The sequence below is a fragment of the Urocitellus parryii genome, chromosome X (assembly GCF_045843805.1).
Source record: "Urocitellus parryii isolate mUroPar1 chromosome X, mUroPar1.hap1, whole genome shotgun sequence".
NCBI classification, from domain to species: Eukaryota; Metazoa; Chordata; class Mammalia; order Rodentia; family Sciuridae; genus Urocitellus; species Urocitellus parryii.
The window spans coordinates 79,141,581-79,167,181 of NC_135547.1; the positions used below are offsets into that span (position 1 = coordinate 79,141,581).

The 25,601-nt window shown below is 33.8% G+C and overlaps 1 protein-coding gene and 1 pseudogene across 1 annotated transcript in view; one reads left to right on the forward strand and one right to left on the reverse strand.

Moving 5' to 3' along the window:
* Abcb7 (ATP binding cassette subfamily B member 7) overlaps positions 1-25,601 on the reverse strand; it is a 103,840-nt gene that overhangs the window by 19,953 nt on the left and 58,286 nt on the right. The window contains exons 4-9 of the mRNA XM_026405576.2: positions 24,854-24,973; positions 3,250-3,382; positions 2,146-2,414; positions 1,418-1,506; positions 1,238-1,325; positions 173-347 (exon numbers count right to left, since the gene is read on the reverse strand). Of these exons, the coding sequence (XP_026261361.1) occupies positions 173-347; positions 1,238-1,325; positions 1,418-1,506; positions 2,146-2,414; positions 3,250-3,382; positions 24,854-24,973 (874 nt within the window). The remainder of the gene's footprint in view (positions 1-172; positions 348-1,237; positions 1,326-1,417; positions 1,507-2,145; positions 2,415-3,249; positions 3,383-24,853; positions 24,974-25,601) is intronic.
* On the forward strand, positions 10,624-11,038 carry LOC144250851 (cyclin-dependent kinase 4 inhibitor D pseudogene; annotated as a pseudogene).

Consider the following 25,601-nt stretch of genomic DNA (forward strand, 5'->3'; position numbering starts at 1 on the left):
TCAATCGAGAACACACATTCTGATACAAAAAGGAAACCATTACAAAAGTGCTAAAGTACTTTATTGAACACCCTTTATAACTAAGACTAATATACACTTCTTTTCATTAATCTTAGTTACAAAAGTTAAGTTTAATATAGTCTATAAAATGTGATAACCACAGATGCATTACCTGCCACAATTCCCTGACTGGCAAGCACCATTATAGCTGTTAAGCCAACACTGAAAATAGCACTTTGGCCAAAGTTCAGCATAGCCAGAGTAGAGGTACTTTTCAATGAAGCAGTCTCATATGTCTTCAAAAATCCATCATATCTCTGTGCTTCATATTTTTCATTATTAAAATACTGCAAAATACATAGAAACAGTAACTATGGACAAGTATAACAGGTATGTATTCTTTTTTTAAGTGATTAGTATAGGTTCCACCTGACTTCATATCTGGATACAATCTTGTACTACAGACTTCATTTTACAAACTTACTTTCGATACACTGGACTATGGTACTCCTGCAGTTTTCTATGATAGGTTGTATTATAAAAGTTCACAAAATTCATCCAGTAAACATTTACTGAATACATACCTAATGTGAACCCAGATCTAAATTTATTTAGATCAATGACACTTCCTTCAGGGAAACCTGCCCCAGATCCTCTGAGACTCAGAATTGGCAGTTCCCTTTGCTACAAATTATGTCTTTCTGTTTGTCATCTGCATGCTTACTTTAACTCTTCTACTTTTGGTATATCATAAAATTCTGGGAGGGAAGGGATTACATGATAATCATTTTTTACTACCCTCTCCTATACAGCACTTAGCATAATGCTTTACATATAAGAGGAATTCAGTAACTATTTGTTAAATGGAAAAATGAACAAATAAATGAAAGAATTAATGAAAATCACTATGCTAGGTACCCTAAGAGATACAAAAAGGGTTAAGCACTTACATACCAGCTAATTATCTTAATGTTCATTCTGAATCAAGATGTTAACAATATATTTATGATCATTATAATTAATTCAGAAAGTAAAATTCTGATGCTGCTAAATAAAAACAGGAAAAAATAAAGGGCAATGTCTAAAACAGAAGAAAAACTTAGTATTATTCCATAACCTAGAGATCCTATCCTTATCCTAACACAAAGCTCTCACTTATTGCACCTATTAAATTAAATGGCAGAACAAATCTTGGTGCAGTATGAAAGGCAGAGGAAAGTACAATTAAACACATTACCTTCACAGTTTCATAATTCAGCAGTGAGTCTATAGCAGCATTACCTGCATCATTATCCGCTTTGTTCATTTCTATTCTAAATCTAGTTCTGTAAGACAAAGATTTGCACAGGCATGAAATGTATGTTACAAAAGCATCGCTAATTTCTGGACTTTGACTGGGCCCTGAGGAATACCATACCTCCACCGTGTGACTGCAACTGTGAATGCTGTGTATGCACCAAGTGTTCCTAGGGTTACCAATGCAAACTGGGCACCACATTTGTAATACTGGAAAAAGTTCAAGAGAAGAAATGAGAAACAATTATTGTTCTTGTCAAACAGTGTATATGATCCAACAGCAAATCTCAGTCACAAGATATTAATTAAAAATATTAAGGTAGGAAGTATATATGACAATAACTGGTGAAAAACCTTAGACAATCTACTTTGGGCAACAAGGAAAGAAAGCCAAATTTCACTTGCCACATTTATACTGTCATCAAATGCTAATACTAAAATAGTACAATAAGCTTGAAGAGGAACAAAAACTGTACATGTATACATATTTTAAGTATAAAAGATGAAATTGTCTTAAATTTTATGAATGGCGAATAGCAACCTAGATACTCTGAGCATATCAATCTGATGCCATATATAAAAATCTGTTAAAAAAACACTTCACAAACACTAGCTAATTAATGGTCTATTTGTAGGATTGAACAGTTCTAAACAATAACAACATGTAAAGAGCTTGGACAGCCCTTGAAAGCTTGTGGCAAAATAATTAAACAAACTGCATAATCTTTCTTTCTGAATTTAATTTTCAAAACCATGGGCAAGCAATAGTACAGCAGCTTCAAATATTCAGTAGCTGCCAATGAGAATACTAATAAGATAAAAACTTGCTATAAAGACTGTTTTACTTACCAAAATACTACTGACAAGTGTCACTTCAAACATGATGGGGAGAAGATTAAATACCAAAGCACTCAGGACAAAACTGATACCCCTTGTCCCTCTGTCAATAGCCTTAGATAAAGCTCCTGTTTGTCTGCTCAGGTGGAAACCCAGATCCAGGTTGTGAAGATGGAGAAAGACATTTTTGGCTATTCTTCGAATTGAATTTTGGGCTACTTTTCCAAATACTGCATTTCGAACTTCATTAAAAAAGGCAGCTCCAGCTCTTGAAACACCATCTAGTAATACATTATAAAGAAAAAACGAGGTGTTAAAAACATTAGAATCAAGGGATTGAAAAAATGTTTGTACAATGAATACTCAATCAACAAATATATCACAGAATACTTATACTAAAAGAAACCTAGAAATCCTTTATCCTATAGAGAACTAACTTTTCCGGCACGATGAATCTCTCCTGGTGTTATTTTCCCCCAGATTTCAGAGGCTGATTTTTCCCATTAAAATACTCTCAATAAATAATAGACCATATGGCCTTATTATGGATACATGTACAATATCTGTTAAGGTTTTTGATCTAGTTCAATTCTCTGAAATAGCAAATAATAAAAATAAGATCCTGAAAATTCAAGTGTTTTAACTAAAAGCATGCTCCTACTCATATCTCATAAAATCTCCTTTCTAATGCATGGAACCACATGGGATTCATACTGTTTTTAAAAATTTTACATTTGTGTCATAACTACTAAGTTTATTTACATATCTATCATTATTTACCTATTTTTTCTTTAATAGCTAACAATAGCAAGAAAATAACTGCCCTTATTGAAAAGGTATTTATAAAAAGCCTATTAAAAATGGTTGTTATAAATTTAATGTCCTATTTAATATTATTATTTTCTAGAATGTAGAGAATGCCACTATTATCATAGACTTTTGCAAAGTATACCATACAAAGAAATTCTAAAAATCATATATAGAAAATCTCACATAAAATAATAAACATCCAAAATACTAAGTTGTGTTTGTGGTGAAAAGGTCATCTGCTCAAATATGATGAACCCTTCTTGAAGAAAGTCAACACCTGTAGACAGATTAAAGAATCACACATACAACCAATCAGAACTGCTGTTGCCATGGTTGCAACTGTATTTGGTGCATCACTCAGGTTCAGCATGTTTCCCGACATCTGGTTGAGGCTGTCTACAGCATATTTAAACATGAAGGGAACCACAATATTCATGGCCTAAAAACATAAAAACATCCATTATCCATCATACATAAAATAATTATTTGTAAAAGTACAAACTTAATTAATACTTATGGAAATGTTCAGAAATTAACCATTTGCTGGTATTGGAATGATTTCCCCAATTTGTAAAGATAAAATCTTTGGCATTGGGAGAGCTATCATTTCAAGATTTTTATATCACAGTACCATGTTAATGTTCATTTACAAGCTATGTGAATTTGTCTAATGCTCCTGCTTCCATGGAATGATACTTGATGGGTCACTCAAAAATGTGCTTTCTGCCATCTGAAATTCTACAGAGCTCATAGAACTTAGTGCCAAACTGCTATATATTTATTTGTTTGGGTACACATTTTGCTTTCCTCCTATAAAAATTTTAAATATCTTTATTTTTATCAATCTATCATTTATTTATCTATTTTTATGTGGTACCGAGGATCAAACCCAGTGCCTCACATGTGTGAGGCAAGTGCTCTACCACTGAGCTACAACCCCAGCCGTTCCTACTGTAAATTTGAGGGTCTGTATCTCATTACTTTTTGGTCTTACCCATGCTGAGTATAATGCTTTGTATATAGTTGATATTCAATTCACATTTTAAAGATGAATATTTTTTCACCATGAAAATGGTAAAAACTGAAATTATATAGCAAAAAGGACCTCAAAAGCTGATAAAGTACAAGTATCTGTGGCTGATTCATTATTTTAAAAAAATATGTGTAGATTTATTTGCCCCCAAAAGATCCTTTGCTCTAATACCATAAAAGCAAAACCCACTGAATGCCAAACTAAGTTTTCATTAACCAAAGTACATCTCCATGAAAATACACCAAAATAAAACCTAAAAACTTAAAAGTTTCAATGCTTTCATTTATTCAGAGCAAATATTTAATCATTCATGTTCTACACTTTCTGCAGAATTATAGTGTCTAAAACATCAACCACCATTTAGGAACACAAAATTTGTTAGCCTGCCAAAACTTTCTTTAGTAACAAGTGAAAACAATTCTATAAGGCTAAATAAAAACATGGATATTCCAGCTCTTGTTCCAGTATTGTGCTATCCCCATCTTTGTTAAATATAGTGATTTATAGGCAACAAGTCTAAGTTTAGCTACAACTGATAGAAGTTATGTAAATCTTACCAAGCAACATTTGAAAGTATACAAGAGTTCTTTGCAACCAAGCAGGTGTTCTAACATTCAACAATAATGTTGAAATACACACAGCTGTTGGAAAGCTTTTCAGAATGTAACATGAGAGAAACTGCTTAAAACTTCAAGGTTTTTAACTTCCAAAATATAATCTAATATAGAATACATGGGAAATCCCCAAAAATAAATTTCTCAATTCTGATTTTCTTATAGCCATCTAAGCTCAGGCTCTTGTTTCTCTTGAAATGGTCTCCTCCTCTCTACCTCTTCACTCTTCAAAGCCCAATTTGAATTCTAGTTCTTTCATAATGACTTCTCTGATATCTGCAGTCAATTTGACCTTCTGCATTTCCCAATCCTTCTTTTTTTTTTTTTACAGTTTATGCCTTGATATCACTTTTATATTTCTCATTTACTTTACATATGTACATATATACTGTCTTCTTAATCCACATACAAACCTGTGACAAAACATTTAGTGAACAACAGCTTTGAGTCAGCTATGATACTAAGTGCCATTCATAAAAGTGAGGAGTGAAACAAATAACAATTCTATGAAATGGGTATTATCATTATAGTTGAGGAAACTCAGGTTCCACAAGGTTTAATGATTTGTCTGGTTGAGCAGCAGAGCTAAGATTAAAATTCAGGTCTGATACTTAAAGTCAGAATCTTTTTCTTGTATGTCATACCTATATTAGCAGCTTACAAGGCAGGAACTATATATTTAGTTTCTTTTCCACCGTAAAATGGACACTTTTAAGTGTCCCATTTAAATTGGCTACAGATGTAAACTATGCAATTTTTCTAACTCACAGCTTATTGTATCTTCACCACAGCTACAATGAGTGAGGACTGAAAGTTATGTATCACCAATAAGGTGATGCTATTTTACTTTCTTGAAAATGTTTTGGGGTTTGGTCAAGTTTGGGAACATCCTTTTAAGAATGCAGAATATGTGAACATCATCTATCCTGTGAGTTATTGGCAGAAAAATTGTAGTTATTAGCAGAGTGCGAAGAACATGGTACTACCTCTAATTATCACTGAATACTGTTGGTTTTCCCATTAAAATAATTTTAAAAAGGAAAGAAATGCACTAATAAAATAGAAGGCATTATATTATTTGTAAATATTTTCATTACCAGCCATGTGTAGATTTCTTTGGCCTTCTGATATGCTGAGGGTATGATGTGACAAATACTGATTTTCCCTAATATTCCACCTTCAGCAGAACCAGACTTAAACCATCTCAAAAGAGAATCTCTTTTAAAACCTCTTATTTTGAAGTAATTATAGATTCACAGGAACTTGGAGAAATGGAACAAAGAGATCCATGTATTCATAACCTTGCATCTCCTAATGATGTCTTATATAGGTGTCATTCAATATCAAAATCAGGAAGTTAACACTGGTGTATTACTGTTAAGAAAACTATAGAACTTATCTACTTTTCAACATTTTTAACATGTTCTCATGTGTATATTTGTCTATTTGGCTCTATGCAATGTTATCTCATGTTTAGATTCATGTAACTACCACTACAATCAAGATATAGAACTATTTCACCACCACAGGAAAACAGATTTTGATTCATCTTTGTATTCACTCCCACCCCACCTGTTCCACTCTAGTCCCTGTACCCTAGCAATCACTAATTTGTTCTTGATCTCTATGGTTTGGGAATCAGACAATACATAACCTTTTGAGATTGGCTTTTGTTTCCCTTACAATAATGTTCTGGAGGTTCATCGAGGTTGCTACACATATCAAAGGACCATCCTTTTTTATTGCTGAGCATTAATCCATGGATGTATCAGAATTTGTTCAACCATTCACCCATAAAGGAATTTTGGTGGTTTCAATTTTGGGAGTATTGTGGATAAAGATGTTTGAACATTCTCATATGGATGGACATAAATTTTCATTTCTCTGAGATAAATGTACTGGAGTTCAACTACTAAATCTATGTAGAACTTTTTAGAACTGCCATACTCTTTCCAGAGTGTACCATTTTATAATAACTGGCAAAGCATAAGTGACTCAGTTCCTCTTCATCCTCATCAACATTTGACATTATCACTATTTTTTCTTTTCTGAAACTATTGTAGTAGGTGTGTAGTAATAGCTCCCTGTGGTTTTACTTTGATTTTCCCAAATGGCAATGAATATCTTTTAATGTACTTATTGGCCATTTGTTTCTCCTCTTTGTTGAAATATCTGAAACATCTGTGTACATATTATAACTAGATTGTCTGTTTTTCTACTACTGAGTTTTAAGAATTCTTTATGGATACTAGTATAAAGTCATTATTAGATATGTGATCTGCAAATATTTTCTCCCTTGACTTTCATTCTGATAAGAAGCCTGAACTGTCACCCAACTTAACAGAAAAGAGGAGTTCCATCTCTCAGGAGTCAAAAAAGCTAAAGTAGGAACCTGCACTTTTACCCTCTCCAGCACTAATAAAGCAACACCACTGCTCCAGGAAAGTGGTATTATAGGAGGCGTACTAAACAGAAGATTTAAATAAGGTCCAGAGCTCTACAACGTAATAACCTAAATGTCCAGGTTTGAATAAAGAATCAACTATCATATCAAGAACCACGAAGATACCAATTTGAATAAGAAAATCGACAGACACTAACATCAGGATGACACAATGTTAGAACTATCTGACAAATATTTCAGAGTAACAGTTTAAGTGCTTCAAGGAACATTATGAATGTGCTTGGAACAAATGAAAATAATAAATGTCTCCACAAATATACGGAGAACAAATGAAAACTTTAGAACTGAAAAATATAATGACCAAAATATAAAAACTCAATGGATTAGGCTCCATGGAGAAATGGAAAGGTCAGAGAAGAGTTATCAGTATCGTTCTACTTCCTAATTTGGCAAAAAGAACCCAGCAGGAGACATTACACTAGCCAACTTTCAAAATATACTACAAACCATAGTAAGTAAAGTAGCACAGCAGTGCCATAAAAACAGACACACAGATCAATGGAATAGAACTGAACCTCTAGACATAAACCCATGACATCTACAGCCAACTGATTTTCAACAAGGTACTAAGAAAACAATGGATATCTACTATATACTGGATATCTATATGCAGAAGAATGAAGCTAGAACCCTAGTTCTTACCAGTTACAAAAGTCAACTCAAAACAGGGGTGAGGGCATAGCTCAGTGGTAGAGTTCTTGGCTAGCATGTACAAGATCCTGGGTTCAATCTTCAGTACTGTAAAAAAGAAATAAACTGAAAATGGATAGGAGACTTAAAACGTTAAGACCTGAAACTATGATACTACTAGAAGAAAACAAAGGTTAAACACTTCGGGACACTGGAATGGACAAGGATTTGTTTTAGACAAAATGCCAAAAGCACAGAAAACAAAAGCCAAAATAGACAAATGAGATTATATCCAACTACAAAGCCTCTGCATAGCAAAGGAAACAATATAATGGAAAGACGACCTACAGAGTGGGAGAAAATATTTGCAAACTATATAACTGACCAGGGTCAATATCAAGAACGTATATACAGCACTCCAAAAATTCAATAGGAAAATACAAATAAAATGATTAAAAATGGGCAATAGATCTAAGTAGATACTTCTCAAAAGTAAGCATACAAATGGCTAACAGGTATATTAAAACTGCTCAACATCACTAATTATTGGGGAAATGTAAACCAAAACCCACAATGAGATATCGCCTCACCCCAGTCATAATGGCTAATATTGAAAATATTAATGATAACAAGGGTTGATGAGGATGTGGAGAAAGGGAACTCTTGCACACTGTTGATGGAAATGTAAATTAGTACAACCATTATGAAAAACAATATGGAAGTTCCTCAAAAAATTAGAAGTAGAATAACCACATGATACAGCAATCCCTCTCCTGGGTGTGTGTGTGTGTGTATGTGTGTGTGTGTGTGTATCCAAAGGAAATGAAATCAGTATAGAAAGTGATAACTAAACTCCCATGTTCACTGTATCACTATTCAAAATAGCCAAGAAACATAAATAACCTAAGTGCCTATCAAGTTATGATAAAGAAAATGTGATACATGTACACAATGGAATACTCTCATTTATGACAACATGGATGGAACTAGAGATGAAACCTGCTCAAATATAAAAGATGACAGGAAAGGTGAAACAGGAATAAAATAAAGAATACTCTTGCAGAAAACCAGTAAGAAAATGGTATAATTAAATTCAAATATACCAATAATATTATTATAATTACCAATATATTAAATAAGCAACATAAATCAATAAATAATGTACCCATATACTAGCAGCAAGCAATTAGAAACCTAAATTCAGAAAAGAAAACTATTTACAACATCCCTCCCTATCCATCCCCCCAAAATGGAAATCCTTAGGAATAAACCTAACTCAAAGTCTCTTGTACTATTGACTTGCTCATTCTTAGGGGAGGAACTATTTTTGTCCTCTGTAGGATATTTAGCATTGTCTTTAACTTCTACACACTACATCTCAGAAGCATACCCTACCTCCTCCAGTTGTGACCAAAAAAAAAAAAAAAAAAAAAAAGAAAAGAAAAGAAAATTCTCCAGACACTAAATGTTCCCTTGGGTTCTAAATCACCCCTGATTGGGAACCACTGGTGTAATCCAACAAGATCAGGGTCTGTATGTGAAAGCTACCAATGCTGATGAAATAGATCAAAGAAGACATAAGTAAATGGAGAGACATAAGGCATTCATCCAGTGGAAGACACAATGAAGTAAGGATAATAATTCTCCACAAATTGGTACATAGATTTTTTTAAAATTTTCATTAAAAGTACCATTAGGCTTCTTTGTTAACTATGGATAAATTTATACAGAGAGGTAAGGAACTGAAATAATCAAAACCACTGGAGAAGAAAAGAAGTTGAAATAATCATACTACTGGCTTTATGACTTACTATAAGTCTACAAGAATTAAGATAATGTAGTATTAGCAAAGTAAGAGACACATAGACCAATGAAATAGAACAGATTTCAGAAAAAGATCCCACACATATAACTATGGTAGAAAAATAATGGCTCCCCAAAGAATTCCATGTATATTTTCTCTAAAGTTTGTAGAAATGATAGCTTAAATGACAAAATGAACTTTGCAGATGAAGAAAATGGGAAATACAGGAAAAAGTATCTTGAATTATTCTGATGGGTTGAATGTAATCACAAAGATCCTTAGGGAGGCAAGAAGGTCAAAGCCATGAGAGCAGATGGGACTACCAACGCACAAGGGTCAGAATGAGATAAAAACTAAAGATGCTACTGACTTTGAAGATGAAGGAAGAGGTCACAAGCCATGAAATTCAAGTAGACTCTAGAAGCAGGAAAAAGCAAGGAAATGGATTCTCCCTGAGAGCCTTGGGATGGAGCAGAGCTCTGCCTTTATTTTGACCTAGTAAAACCTAGTTTTGGACCTCTGATTTCCATAAATGTAAACTAATAAATCTGGGTTGTTTTGAGCTACTGAATTTGTGATAATTAGTTGTACCAGCAATAGTGAACAAAAGAAATTCAATGAGGAAAGGATAGCCTTGGTGTTGGAACAATTAGAGAACAAAAATAAATAAACCTCCACCTAAACCTCATATAAGAATTCAACCTGAATACAGATCTAAATGTAAAAGATAAAAATATTAAACTTCTAGAAGAAAACAGGAGAAATTCTCAATGATGTCGAGTTAGGCAGATAGTTCTTAGACATAACAACAAAAGCATAATACATAAATAAAAAAATGATAAACTGGAATTCGTCAAAATTTAAAACACTTGTTCCATATAAGGCAATAAAACAAGTTATGGATAGAAAGACTATCTGCAAATCAAATATGTGAGAAAAAACTTTTACCCAGATTATATTAAAAACTCCCTAAACTCAAGAGGAAAAACAAAACAGCTCAATTAAAAACGGACAAAAAACGAGAACAGACCCCGCCCGTCGTGGAGGAGGGAGGGCCACCAGTATCCACATGTTGCTTGAAGAGGTCCGCGTTGGCCGGTCCGGGGCGACGTGCAGGAGGTGCGCAGCCTTCTGTACCACGAGCTGGTGCACCCCGATGCCCTGAATTGCTTCGGCAAAACGGCTCTGCAGGTCATGATGTTTGGCAGTCCCGCCATCACTCTGGAACTTCTGAAGCAAGGTGCTAGCCCCAATGTTCAGGATGCCTCCGGTACCAGTCCAGTCCACGATGCAGCTCGCATTGGATTCCTGGATACCCTGAAAGTCCTTGTGGAGTATGGTGGTGATGTCAACGCGCCTGATGGCACTGGGGAACTCCCCATTCATTTAGCTGTGCAGGAGAGCCACAGTGCTGTGGTCAGCTTCCTGGCTCCTGAGTCTGATCTTCAACACAGGGATGCCAGGGGCTTACACCCTTGGAGCTGGCACGACAGAGAGGATCTCAGGACATCATGGACATCCTGCAGGGGTGCACAGTGATCCCACTGTGAGCCAGGGCCACTCTACCCAGCAAGAGAACCGACTAGGTTCTATCAGAAGAGGAGGGAAGAAATACTTTCTCTCCTCACTCCTTTTGCTCTTTACAGAAGGGGGAGGAGAACCAGTTTGTGGCTTATTGGTGTTGATTTTTGGGGGAGTGTGTGTTTGGGGGACATTTCTCATTTGTTTTTCTCACCCCTTTTGGTGTGTTGGACAGAGAAGGGCTCCTATAGGCAACAGCCACCGAAACGGTTCATTTTGTCTGCACCCCGGGCTGCTGGGGCTGCAGACTAGACCCAAGTGCAAAGCGCTTAAAGCCCCAGCCTCCAAGGCTCCTGGTGACTTTGGACAGCTGTGCTCAGAGAGATCCCTGAAGTGTGAGCTCTGTCTTGGACATGGGGGACAGGGAGGGAAGTGTTTCAAATCAATAAAAGGGTAGTATGAGTAAAATATTTTGTTGGAAGCTTGTTTTCCAGTCTCTTGTACAGCGTTTAAAAAAGAGATTCTATTTATTAAGCTTTATGGAAAAAAATTGTGTGATAATTTAATGTTTCTACCCATTAAATTAAAACTTGTGCATGAAAAAAAAACGGACAAAACACTTGAACAGACACTTCACAAAAGTGGATATCTGGATGGCAACTAAGCACATATGAAAATATTCAATACCATTAGCCAATTTCCTAAGAAGGGAGATGTAAATTAAAACCACCAGATACTACTGCATGCCTGATAGTACCAAGTGCTGGCAGCCAAGAAGCAAAGCAACCGGAACTCTCACACATTATTGATGGGAATATAAAAAGAGCTCTGGAAAATAGCTTGGCAGCATCTTATAGAATTAAAAATATACTTAGCATGACCCAGCATTCCACTCTTTGGTATTTATTCTAAATAAACTGAAAGTTGGGTTACATAAAAACCTATACCTGAATATTTAAAGCAGTTCTAGTTATAATCACTAAAAAGTAGGAAGAACCCAAATGTCCTTGAATAGGTGAATGGATAACAAACTATTTATTCATACCATGGAATACCACTCAACAACAAAAAGAAATGGACTGGTATACTCAGTGACTTGGGTGAATGACAGAGGCATTATTTTCAGTGAGAGAATTCAGCTTAAAAGGTCATATATGACATGATTCCATTTATATGATGGTGTGGTTCAGATATGGTTTGAGTGTATCCTCCAAACATTCATATGTTGGAAACTTGGTTCCCAGTGTGGGGATGGTGAGAGGTGATGAACCATTAAGAGATGTGGCCTACTGGGAGGTAATTAGGGCATCAGGCACTACCGCCAGAAGAGATTAATTAAGTTTCACAGTACCCTAGTTAGTGCTTCAGATGGTGAGTTATAAAAAGAGTAAACCTCATCCCTGAAACTCTGGTTTCCTGTCTTGCCATGTGATCTCTCCTTTTGACATGTGTTCCTGCCCTGATGCTATATATCATGTTGTGATGCAGTTTGATGGCTTCACCAGAGTTGAGCTGGTGACATGTTCTTAAATCTCCAGAAGTGTGAGCTAAACAAAATTTCTTTACAAAGTACTCAGTCTCCCATATTTTATTACAGCAACAAAAAATGGATGAATATATATGATATGTTTGAAATAAAAATAATTATACTGAGAGGACATATCAGTGTTTCCCACCATTTCTGGATCTGAAGAAAGTATGACTATGAAGGATAACTCATGGGAGATTTTGAGGTGATGAAACTTTTCTGTGTCCTAACTGCAGTTGCAATTAAATGAATACATACAAGTGTTAAAAATCATAGAACTGTATACCAGAAAGAGTTCATTTTACTGTATGTTCATTAAAATTAATTTAAAAACAAACAAAGCCAGTGTCTCAGGTTACAACAGACCTGATTCCCTAGGCACAGGAGCTAACTATCTAAAGCTATAGGACAATGTATTTCAATCAAAATCAACTCAATATGAAGCCTCATATCATGTCACTTCCTAAAAATTAAGAAATTGGTTATTTTTACTAGATTTTAAACATGTGACAAAAGGTATATTTAATCTGTAACTGCAACATACACATTAAGTACAAGAGAAATAAAAATCAAAATCAACTCAATATGAAGCCTCATACCATGTCACTTCCTAAAAATTAAGAAATTGGTTATTTTTACTAGATTTTAAACATTTAACAAAAGGTATATTTAATCTGTAACTGCAACATACACATTAAGTACAAGAGAAATAAAATGACTTATCCTTACAAACTTTTTTCTTTTCTAGACCTTAATTTAAATCATATTTCATCTGCTAAACTTTTGAATGCTCAGAGATTGTGTATCACTAAGAAATTGAATTCACTTAATTTTAGTACAAAAATATATAGTTTGGGACACTGATTGAAGAACAGACTTAAGGAAAAAGTAAAATCATCATATGCTATGGTTTGAATATGGCTTGTTCCCTCCAAAAATAATACTGACATTTGTTTGCCACTGTGGTGGTACTGGGACATGGGCAGTGATTTAAGCAGTGATTAGGTTGCTAAGAGGGATTAGGGCCACTCTTGTGGTAATGGGTTAATTCTTCAAAGAGTGAGTCTTCAGGGACTGGAATTTCAGAGTCTTTGAATTTCAGAGTGGCCTCAGTTAACTAATGGCTCCATAGCAGTGCTGCCAAGAAGGGCTGAATATATTTGAATAAGAAAAAGAGATTTTTTTACCTTGTTAATTGCTTCTCTAGTCATAAAAGGACCAGGAGGAAAGAAAGAAAATAAAGACCAAAGACTCTAAAAGGAGATTTGATTAGCAAGGCAAAACAGAGAAAATAAAACTGAACAAGGCACTTACATGAGCTGTAAAGACCATCAGGTAGTGGTAGGACCTTCACAGAACTTAAGTCTATTCTCATTAAAAGGAGAAAAACAATAACAAAAAGAAAACAACTACCTGAAAATGGAAATTCTTTTACACCTTATAAGTTACTCATTCATGAAAATTAGGCCTGAGTCATAAAGCAAATGCCATAAAAGAGTCCCATCACATAAGTAAAATTTTCTGTCTTAAAGCTGATTTTGGGTATTAAAAATAACCACAATAGAAAACAGCCTGTTTAGTCCAATCCTTGCAACATATCTGAATACAGATTCCAAAAAGATGAAATAAGAATTATGACTTAACAACAAAAATAACAAAACAAAGAGTCCATATTCAAGAATGTTACATAATATAATATTTATAAGAAATCCACTGACTGTTTATACTTAACATGATAGTTTAATTAGGAAAATATAAACATGACAAAATTGAGACATAAATAGAAGAGACCATATGTCATTGTCAAAAAACAGACACCTAAAACATGTGTAAGCAAGTTGAAAACCTAGAGGTCATAGCCATAAAACAAATTTGTTGTATCTATTTCACAGCTGAAGAACACCTAACTGAAAGCAAAGTAAAGAACACGGAAGAGCAAGAGTTTAGAGTCTTAACTCTACTAATCAAATCTCAGAGATAAATCCTCTTACATAAGTCCTTTAAGAGAGAAAAACTTTAAAGGGGAAAAGTGGATCAGACTGATATTTAATGAAAACTTTGAATGCAACCAGTAGAAGTAACACGATTTGTTTGGTTGATTCATTAATTTTTTTAAAAAAATGGCCTTATACCACAACATCTTATTTGATGTAATATTAGCATTTATCTGTAATAACTGGTACACAGCTAAGATCTATTACAAGGTAGGACTCCCAATTTCCTATATGATATATAAAATGCTTAAAAATCACTCCCCTGCTCATAATTTTAAAAATGTTGAACTGAAAATACCTCCTTGAAGCTAAAAGAAAATTGAGGTAACAGGGTAAACTGCTATCCCCAAAACTAGGTGAATCATGGTTTACATGGAAAAGGTGTTATGGCTGGGGGAAACAAATGGTAAGTTAGGAACAATAATTGCTAAAGAATGAGCAAGAACTAGTCCAAAAGATTAGAATCCTGGGGGTCCCCACTTTCATAAGTTTTACCTCCTGTGTCAGTCAGCTTTTCATTTCTATGGCAAAACACTTGAGATAATCAACTTAAAATAAGAAAAGTTTATTTTGACTCACAGATTTGAGGTTTCAGGTGGTTGGCCCTATTGCTTTTGGGCCAGTGGTCAAGTAGTACATCATGGCAGGAAGTGCATGGTGGAACAAGCTGCTCAACTCATGGAGACCAGGAAGGACACAAAGAGAGATATGGGGACCAAGATTCCAATACCCTCTTCAAGGGCATGCTCCCATATGACTGGAAGACCTTCCAGTAGGCCCAGCCTCTGAAACATTCTATCACCTACTCAACAGTGCCAAAGGTTGGGGAGCAAGTCTTTAATACCTGGGCCTTTAGGGGACACTTATCCAACCACAGCATCTCCAGTAGCCACACCAGGTTCTAAGGATAGATATATGAGAAAAAAAATCCCCTCATTATTTACAGTAGGGTGAGGGGAAATAATTGTTTCAAAATATGACCTGAGTATTCTGTTCTCATTAACAAAGGCTTTCCCTCAAGAGAAACTATTTTACCAAAGCATAACCAACTTAAGTTTTATCAGAGTATAACTAACCTGGGAGAAGGAAAATACTCAGCTCTACCTCCTCTAGCATTCCTATCTTACTAAATGAGGAAAGGAAAGCTGAAAGCAATTGTGAGGTTCATATCCTAGGGATACATGCTCATGATAATTCTGAGATGTAATTATATGATTATATAAGGATTCCTCTCACCTACTTAACAGGCTCCGCATCAATAGGGCTCCTCTATAATAATAGGCAATTACACAACTGAAAAGACTACAAGACTCAGAACCTATTTAAAAGGGAGTCTCCAGAGAAAGACAATGGGGTGACAAAAAAACAGATACTAGAGGAAATTTTAGCCTGACACATTCAGCTATAACAAACATTAAACACAGTCAACTTATACCCTGATAAACACAAAAATCTCACACTAATAGCCTATTTACCTCAGTATCTTGTACTCAATAGATCATGTCCAGATTTCAAAAAATAAAATTACAATATGCAAAAAGACAATAAATAACTTGAATAGACAAAGTAAGTATCAGAATCAGACTCAGTTAAAGCACAGATTTTGGCATTATTAGGTAAGGAATTTAAAATGATGAAGACTAAGTTGCTAATAGAAAGAGCAGAAACAATGCAAAATCAGATGGGTAATGTAAGCAGAAAGAAGGGAATATCTAAGGAAGAACCAAAAAGTTATGCTAGAAAATAAAAATACTGTAATAGAATTAAAGAATGTTTTTGATTAGCTCATTGGTAGACAGAACACAACCACTAAGGAAGGAATCAGTGAACGTGAAGATATATGTCAAAAGAAATTTCACAAAGGGAAAAGCAATGAAAAAAAGTAGAAAAGAATGTGTAAGAACTATGGGACAATTACAAAAGGTATAACATATATGTAATGGGAATAGTAGAAGGAAAAGAGAAAAGGAACAGAAGAAATATTTGAAGGAATAATGACTAAGAATTTTCCAAAATGAATGACACAAAACCACACATGCAAGAAGCTCAAAGAACACCAAACAGGGGGAAAAATAACACATTTTGGCATATCATATTCAAACTGTAGAAATTCAAAGAATCTTAAGAGAATCTATAGGATAAAACACCTTTCCTACAGAACAAAGACAAAAATAACATTGGACTTTTCTTCAGAAACATGCAAGCAAGAAGAGAATGGAGTGAAATATTTAAATTATTAAAAGGGGAAAAGACCACCGACCTAGAATTTTGTACTCAGTGAAAGTTTCCTTTGAAAGTTAAGAATACACACCTTCTAAAAATAAAGTTGAGGGAAATTGTTGCCAGTATATGTGGCTTTCAAGAACTGTTTAAAATTTCTTCAAAGAGAATAAAAATGATAAAAATAAAACCTTTGATCTACATAAAAAGAAGTGTTAGGGGAAAAATTTAATGTAAAAGTACTTATTTTTATTCTTAATTTACCTAACAGATGACAGTCTATTCAAAATAACAACAAAAACAATATATTGGGTAATTAGAATTATAGATAAGTGGAATGAATGACAACAATCTATAAGTGATGGGAGGATTAAACTAGTAATACTATTATGTGCACTACCCATGCAGCAGTATGTTATGTGAAAGTAGACTTAGATTAGTTGTAAATGTATATTGCAAACTATATTGCAACCAAGAAAAAAAATTAAGTGTAACTGAAATATTAAAAGATTACAAAAATTAGAATCACATCAAATGGTCAACTTCAGAAGTAGTTTGGAAGAAAACAAAATTAAATCCAAAGAACAAGGGCAACGAATACAAGGCAATTATACATATGGTCAATACTATTAATAAAACTATATCAATTAATCATTTAAAATGTGAATAGTCTACACCAATGAAAAGACAGATTATCAGGGCAAATTTTTAAAAATGACCCAATTACAGGCCATACGTGGTGGCGTACACCTGTCATCCCAGCTGCTCGAGAGGCTAAGACAGGAGGATCATGAGTTCAAAGAAATCCTCAGCAACAGTGAGGTGCTAAGCAACTCAGTGAGACCCTGTCTCTAATAAAATACAAAATTGGACTGGGGATGTGGCTCAGTGGTTAAGTGCTCCTGAGTTCAATCCCTGATACCTCCCACCCAAATAAATAAATAAAATAAAGGTATTATGTCTGTCTACAACTAAAAATATTTTATAAAAAAGTAAATGGATGGAGAAATATGTACCATGCTAACATTAATCAAAGTAAAGCTGAAATAAGTATATTGATTCCAGACAAAGATGATTTCAAATCAAGAAAAATAAAATGGGATAATAGAGGGCAATACGTAATGTCAGAGGGGCCAATTATCCTAAAGCATATAACAATTGTATTGTATATGCACTTTAACAACAAAATATCAAAATGCATGAAGCAAAAACTGATGAACTGCAAGAAAAAATAAATGAATTCTCTATTATAATTGGAAATTTCAACACCCCTTCATGAGTAATTGACAGAAGTAATAGTCAAAAGGGTAGGAAAGACAGACTTCAATTCATTACCCTAGGTACATGTATGACTGCACAGGTTCATTACCCTAGGTAATGTATGACTGCACAAATGGTGTGGCTTTACTTCATGCACAACCAGAGAAGTGAAAATTTGTGCTCCATTTGTGTACAATGAATCGAGGAGCTTTCTACTGCCATGTATATCTGATTAGAACTAATAAATTTTAAAAAAGAATAGGCAGAAAATCAGCACGGCTATAGTTGAAATGAACACTATCAATCATGAGTCTAAATGACACATACAGAATACTTGATCCCATGACAGCAGAATACATATTCTTGTCAAGCACACAGATCATTCACCAATATACACCACATTGTAGGCTACAAAACACCTTACCAAATTTTAAAAATACATCAATATCATAAAGTAAAGCTCTCATCTATCAATGCTATTAAAAATCAGAGGTATTAGAAATCATAAACAGAAAAATAGCTAACATATACCAAAGACTAAACAGCACACTTCTACATAGTAAATGGGTCAAAGAAGTCTCAAGAGAAATGTTAAAATGCTTTGAACAATATAGAAATGAAATTACAACTTAACAAAATTTTCTGGATGCTGTGAAACTTATTCTTAGAGGAAATTGAATGTGTATATTAGGAAAGAAGATCTAAACTCAATAATCTAAGCTGGACTTCACAAAAATTAAAAATTTCTGTTCTGCAAAAGACATTATCAAGAAAGTGAATAGACTGGGAGAAAATATTTACAAAAGACACATCTGACAAATGCCTATCATCAAAAATGCATGAATAAACTTAAAACTCCAAAATAAGAAAACAAACATCCTTATTTTAAAATGAGCCAAAAGATGTAGACATCTCACCAAAGAAGATACAAAGATGGCAAATGAACATATGAAATGATGCTTAATATGAATGTCAGTTAGGCAAATGCAAATTAGAAACAAAAATGAGATTATACTACACATCTATTAGAATAACTAAAATCTAAAACACAATTCTGAATGGTGGTGAGGTCATGTAGCAATGGGAACTTCCATTCATAACTGGTAATGTTACAGCTAACAGGGAAGACAGTTTGGCAGGTTTTTAAAAAAAAAACAAAAACAAAAAAACTATGATACAATCCAGCAATTTTACTCCTTGGTATTCACAAAAATAAGTTGAAAACATATCCACACAAAACCTACACACAAATGTTTCTTGCAGTTTTATTCATAATTGCTCCAAATCTGGAAGCAACCAAAATGTCCTTCAACAGGTGATTGGATAGACATAACCCTGTTACAGCCAGGCAATGGAGTATTATTCCACAATAAGAAGAAATGAGCTATGGGGTCACAAAAAGATAAGAAAGAACCTGAAATGCACATTACTAAGTGAAAAGACCCAACAGGAAAATGCTACATACTATGAGATCCCAGCCATATGACATTCTTGTGAAGAAAAAACTAGAGAGATACTAAAAAGATCATTGGTTGTTAAGAATTTGGGGAAAAGGAAAGGAGGAGTTTTAAGGCAGTGAAACACTTCTGTATGGTACTACATAACTGTACAACACAAAAAGTAACTCATAATATAAACTATGAACTTAGTTAACAATAATGTTCCTTCTTAAATAATTGGCTCAACAATTTTAACAAATGTGCCACAATAATAAAAGATATTAATAACAGAAGAAACTGCATATATGGGAAGGAAAAGAGGTATATAAGAACTCTTTACTTATTTTTCAATTTCTCTATAAATGTAAGATTTCTCTAAAATATAAATCTTTTCATTAAAAATACTTCAGGGTATAAATACTATTTCTCAATTTAATTAAAGACTTCAGATAGTGATGTTTTATTTTTCAGAAGATTTTCAAAAACATCAAACTCAAGCAAGATTTTCAAAAACATCAAACTCAAGCAAGAAATGTATGAAATTTTTGAAGCCTTTCCCAAATGTCTAATCATTTGCACTCCCATAAAATTTCACTTGCATCTCCCTTTGGATACTTATATGATGTCACAGGTTTTTATCATTATATTTTCACCGTTAGTACACGGCAACTCCATGAAGGCAAGGCCCACATTTTATTCATTTTATTATTCCCATTTGCCTAGCATAGTACTTTTTACTCAATGGTCACTCAATAAAAGTATGCTCAAAACACACATTAGTCCTTAGTTTAAATAAGAGTTGCATCCCTGAAGAAAAATGATATTGATTTCATTTTGATAAATCACACTATCTCCAGTTATTATTTTATAATATTAAAGATAGCTTGTTTTGGTCTTTAACAGACTATTAATCAAGAGTGCCTTTTTGTACTTGATACTTTAATTTCATTTGCCTACAGTGGTTTCCAAGATGGGGGAGGTTAGAGAATATGAATAAACTTTTGGAGGAAATATTAAAAGTAACATCTGTTTTGTAAAATCAGGTGATTTTTCTTTTTCTTTATATTTCCCTTAAATCCTGATTGTTTGAAAAATACTAATAGAAAGATTGAATTTGAAAAACAAAAACCTTAAAAGATCTCAGAATCCTCAATTAATGATGATGTGATACTCCTATGATATATGCACAGACTGTGATAAAAGATACTGCATAAAATATGTAGGAATTTAAGGAATGAAGGCAAATAGCATTCTTTTCTCTCTTACTTGGCAGCAGAACCCCTAAAATATGTCACATGTAGAACCCCAACATATTAAAATAGAATTGCTGTTTGTCTGATACAAAGAATGCCAATCCTTGGGCTGGGGTTGTGGCTCAGTGGTAGAGCACTTGCCTTGCATGTGTGAGGCACTGGGTTCAATTCTCAGCACCACATATAAATAAATAAAATAAAGGCCCATCAACCACTAATAAAAATATTAAAAAAAGAATGCCAATCCCTCTTGGTTTACTCCAAATCATCTCCATATGATGCTGTTTATTTAAAATCTTTGTTGGCGACAGTGATAGCCTTAACAGTTTCAGAATCAAGAGCATTCAAAGGTAAATAAGCAAGTAGATGGTATCCTGTGGGCCCATGCATGAGATCCTCATCCTTTTTTTTTTTTTTTTTTTTTTTTGGTGCTGGGGATTGAACCCAGGGCCTTGTGCATGCGAGGTAAGCACTCTACCAACTGAGCTATATCACCAGCTCCCTCATCCCTTTTTCTTCTTTTCACTTGATATTTCTTTCTTCCTTCTATCTCACTTGTGCCTCAAGCTTATTCATAATACCATCAATGCCACTCAGACAGATGGATGGCATTTAGAGCTGAGAAAGTTCCTAGACCCTGTACTAAAACTCCAAGAATATGTGGAGGAAGGGAAGATCAGAGAAGACCAGAGTACAAAGGGTCTTAATTACTCCAAAGTGTTTACAGGTCAAAGTGTGCAATCAGGTTTGAAGGAAAAATAGGAAGCCAAGGAACAAAAAGGAATAACAATCCATCTTTGCACACCAATTATAAAGCACACTTGCAATACTGCTAAAAAAACAATAATCAGTTTTTGGAGATTTGGAAGAGTGATCAATTTTAAACTGAGAATAGTCTACAAGCTGGAAAATGGGTGTTTACAATGGTTAATGCTATATTCTGAAAGCATCAAATTATTATTCTATGGTCTAGTTCTTGTCTAGTAAAAAGAAAATTGTTACTATATTCTTTTGAAAGTACTAGAAGGCACTCCTCACAACATCTGGCAATTTCTTATTTTCTTGATTCAAAAGCAATCAAACATATGTTTTAAGGATTTTCAATATTCATTTGTAATTATTTGCAATTAATTTATAAGAGTTTAGTACAACACTTTCCATTCTGTGGATATTCAGTATATATTGACTGAACAACAAAATAAATTTGCGTTCTAAAAATATTTCAGCCCTTAAGGAAGTTAGCTTAGATCTAGATTTCATATCGATATTGACCTGTCACCAAGCAACAGAACTCACTCTAAAAATAAATCCTAATATAAATGTCATTATTTAAGACTCTTCCTTTTGACTAGCTTAATTAGTCTTGCTCTAACCTGTTCTCTTTAAGTCAAAGGAAAGTCCAGAAAATTATCTTTCTTTAACTTGTCAGCAAGGTATATACATTCAGCCAATAAACAAATAAAGGCCAATTTGATAATTTTGCCTTGCATAACAGCACAGAATCCTATTTATCCTTAAGTAATTCATATGTTAAGGACAATCCAGCAGCCAGTACTGTGCTAAAAATGAATATGAAAGTTTAAAAATTTCAACATTAGCTACCAAAATTAGATTTGTAATATCATTTTCTCTGTTCAGCTTAAACAAATAGAATAAAGCATGGGATTCTTGATCTGTTGCTCAGCATGTTGATTCTTAAGTAGTCTTTTGGGAATGCGTCAGATTCATTGTGAGAATATTCAACAGTGCCTACCGATGAGAAAGGAGACATGAAAATGGAGAATCTGATTATGAATTACTTTCGTTTTACTCTTACCTCTTCAATTATTCCTTCCCAGATTCTACTACAAAGGCTCTGTAGTATGAGTAGTCTTCTTATTTCTGTTCTTTTCTTTGGTGAACTCACAAATTTGCATTGTTTCAACATTCACCTCTTGAATCTCTAACCCTGGGCTCCTTCTTGATCTTGTCTTGCATTATTAAAAAAATTTTTAGTTGTAGATGGACACACTTTTATTTATTTTTACGTGGTGCTGAGGATTGAACCCAGTGCCTCACATGTGCTAGGCAAGCGCTCTATCACTGAGTGATAACCCCAGCTTGTTTTGCTTTTATATTATCAGTTCAACTGCTCTATCTAGATGTTCTACTAGCATCTAAAACTTAACATGTCCAAAAGCAAGATCTGCATTTCCTAAACAAGATCTCCTGACTTGGTACCTATTTGTTAAAGGCATTATTATTGTCTTAATTTTGGCATCATCTATGAACCCTATTCCTTTTTATTTTTACTTCTAATAAACAATCCATTGTTAAGTGTTGTTGACTCTACCTCACATCTCTAACATATTTTCCTTCCACGGTACCATTTTTACCATCACTCTAGTACAAACTGCTATTACTACTTACCTAGATTATTACTTTAGCCTCATAACTAATTGGTAAATATTATCTGAAAAAATGTATGAAATGAATGGTATCTCTACTTTAATCTGTTTTCTACAACAGGGCCAGAATAATTCCCTAAAGCATAACTCTAACTTTATTAATTTTCTCCTCAAAATAAAGGTTGCAAGGGGTTGGGGATATAGCTCAGTTGGTAGAGTGCTTGCCTTGCATGCACATGGCCCTGGATTCGATTCCCAGCACCACAAAAATAAAGAAACAAATAAAAGTTCCTATTTCTTATATAATTAAATATATATATATATACTGTTGTTTTGTTTTACAGTTAAGGCATTTAACATCAGGAGCTCTATTTATTTCCAAGCTTACTTCCTATTCCTCTAAAACAGTTTTCCCTCATTGGAGGCAGATAGACCATTCACTTCTCTACACATTCTATATGCTTTCCCTAGACCATCGTTTAAATTATTTCTATGCCTGTAACAATCCTACTCCTTGATCCAGGCCTGTCTCAGATGCCATCTCCTCTGTGTAACACTTCCTGATTTCTCGTCATAGTGATTACTTCTATCTTTACCCTGAAACAACACTTGGCTGGTAGTTCTTTAAATCATTTATGACCTACTTTGTATTAAAGCAATAAAATAAAAGTAGCCATAATCTGTAAGAATTGTGGGAAGAAATTAGCTTTAGTTATATTTAAATGCAATGCCAAGAACAGTAGTTATAAGTTGTCATAAGGAAATGTGATATAGGAAAGAAAGAAGTGGCAAGGCCCAGGTTTTAAACAAACTATTAATCTTCATATATAAAAAGAATAACCAAACTATTGCCAATTTCATTTAGATTTTATGCAAATACTTTTTACCATAGTTTTGAACATTCAAATTTTATTTTAACATTTATGTTTAACTACCCACCAGGTATAGTTCTAAGCTTTTTGAATGTTAATTTACTTAATCTTTATAATAATCCAGTTTTATAAATTAGGAAACTAAGGCATGGAGACAAAGCAACTTGCCCAGGATTACAAGGTTAATTAGAGTCCAGGCAGTCTGATTCCAGAGACCACATTCTACATGGTGACAATATATTATACCTTTCAATGTATATGTGCCTGATTTTTTAATCTGAATAAATTGAAAATAAATATTATTTCCTTGAAAACTTAGTTGTCATTACAACTTTGCTTTACAGTATAATAAAAAAATAGGCTGCTGAAATATAGAATCCCTATAATGAATACACCCAACTTTTGTGGCTTTTTGTTTCCTCTTTATTCAGTTTCCCATTTTTCCCCTTGATGTTGAACTGTTATTTACCACTTAAGGCTATCAAGCACTTAAGATTCCTTTATCTTCTTTTTAATTTACTGGGAACTGGGGACCATACTGATTCAAAAATATGTATTAAAAAAGAGCCAAGATGACTCTGAGGAATGTCTTTATTTATAAAGTTCCTTATGTTTTGTTACAACCAATGTTCCTGTATTTTATATTGGTTTTTAGGAGCGAATTTCATTAAGTTAAAGTTGTTAGATGTGTGATCTAGAGATAATATATTACCATATAATTTCTGCTCATTGCACAAAAATAATTATATAAACTATACGATGATCCTAAAAGTTGGCCATGCTTCCCGAAGTGTGGCTTATACTAACTCAGAGTTCATGACTACAATGACTACAGAATGTCCCAGTATTTCTTAGCACAGCAACAAAACAATACATTTCTCTCATTCTTACCTTTGCAGCACCCAGAAATCCTAAGGAAATGGCAACTCTAGCTCGTAGATCTGGTCTGTCTTTGGGCCATACATATGAAAGCATTGCTTTTATGATTTTCCGAGTATCGACATCTTTTAACTGTTCAAAGAGAGAAAACAAAGCAATAAAATGTCATTTCAAATGTAACCATAGGTTAGTAATGTAGAATTATGCAAATACTTGAGAAATACACAAAAATTTTATATATAACTTTTATTATAAATCTAAGGCCATTATTTCCAAACTTAAGATACTTTGGAGAAAAATAAACTATTTCAATTGTTTTTTTTAAAAAGCTACTCATTTCTCTTAGATTTCTTACTTTTAACTATAGTAATCCTCATAATAGTAAAAAATAGTTGAGTAATGGCAAGGGGGCATGTACTATACATTTATTTTTTTATCTATTAAGCTATATACCACTACATATAACTTTACAAATATTTCCACCTTTGTGGTCAATTTTGGAATCCTAGGTTCAAACTCATGGTAAAGAAGAATTACAATATTACATTTAGGAAAGTAGGGGTTTTGGTATTGGCTATATTAAACAGAGGTGGTTATATTAAAAATGTCAACAAAAAATGCAATTTTCCAGTCATAATCAATCTACCCTAAATTCAGCTCACATTTTTCTTTTTTCCATCTTCCTGGGGCAACAGTTCTATTAAGTCTTTTGGTTTTGGTTTCAGCTTTAGAGGTGGAACGTTAAGAATCATATCCAAGC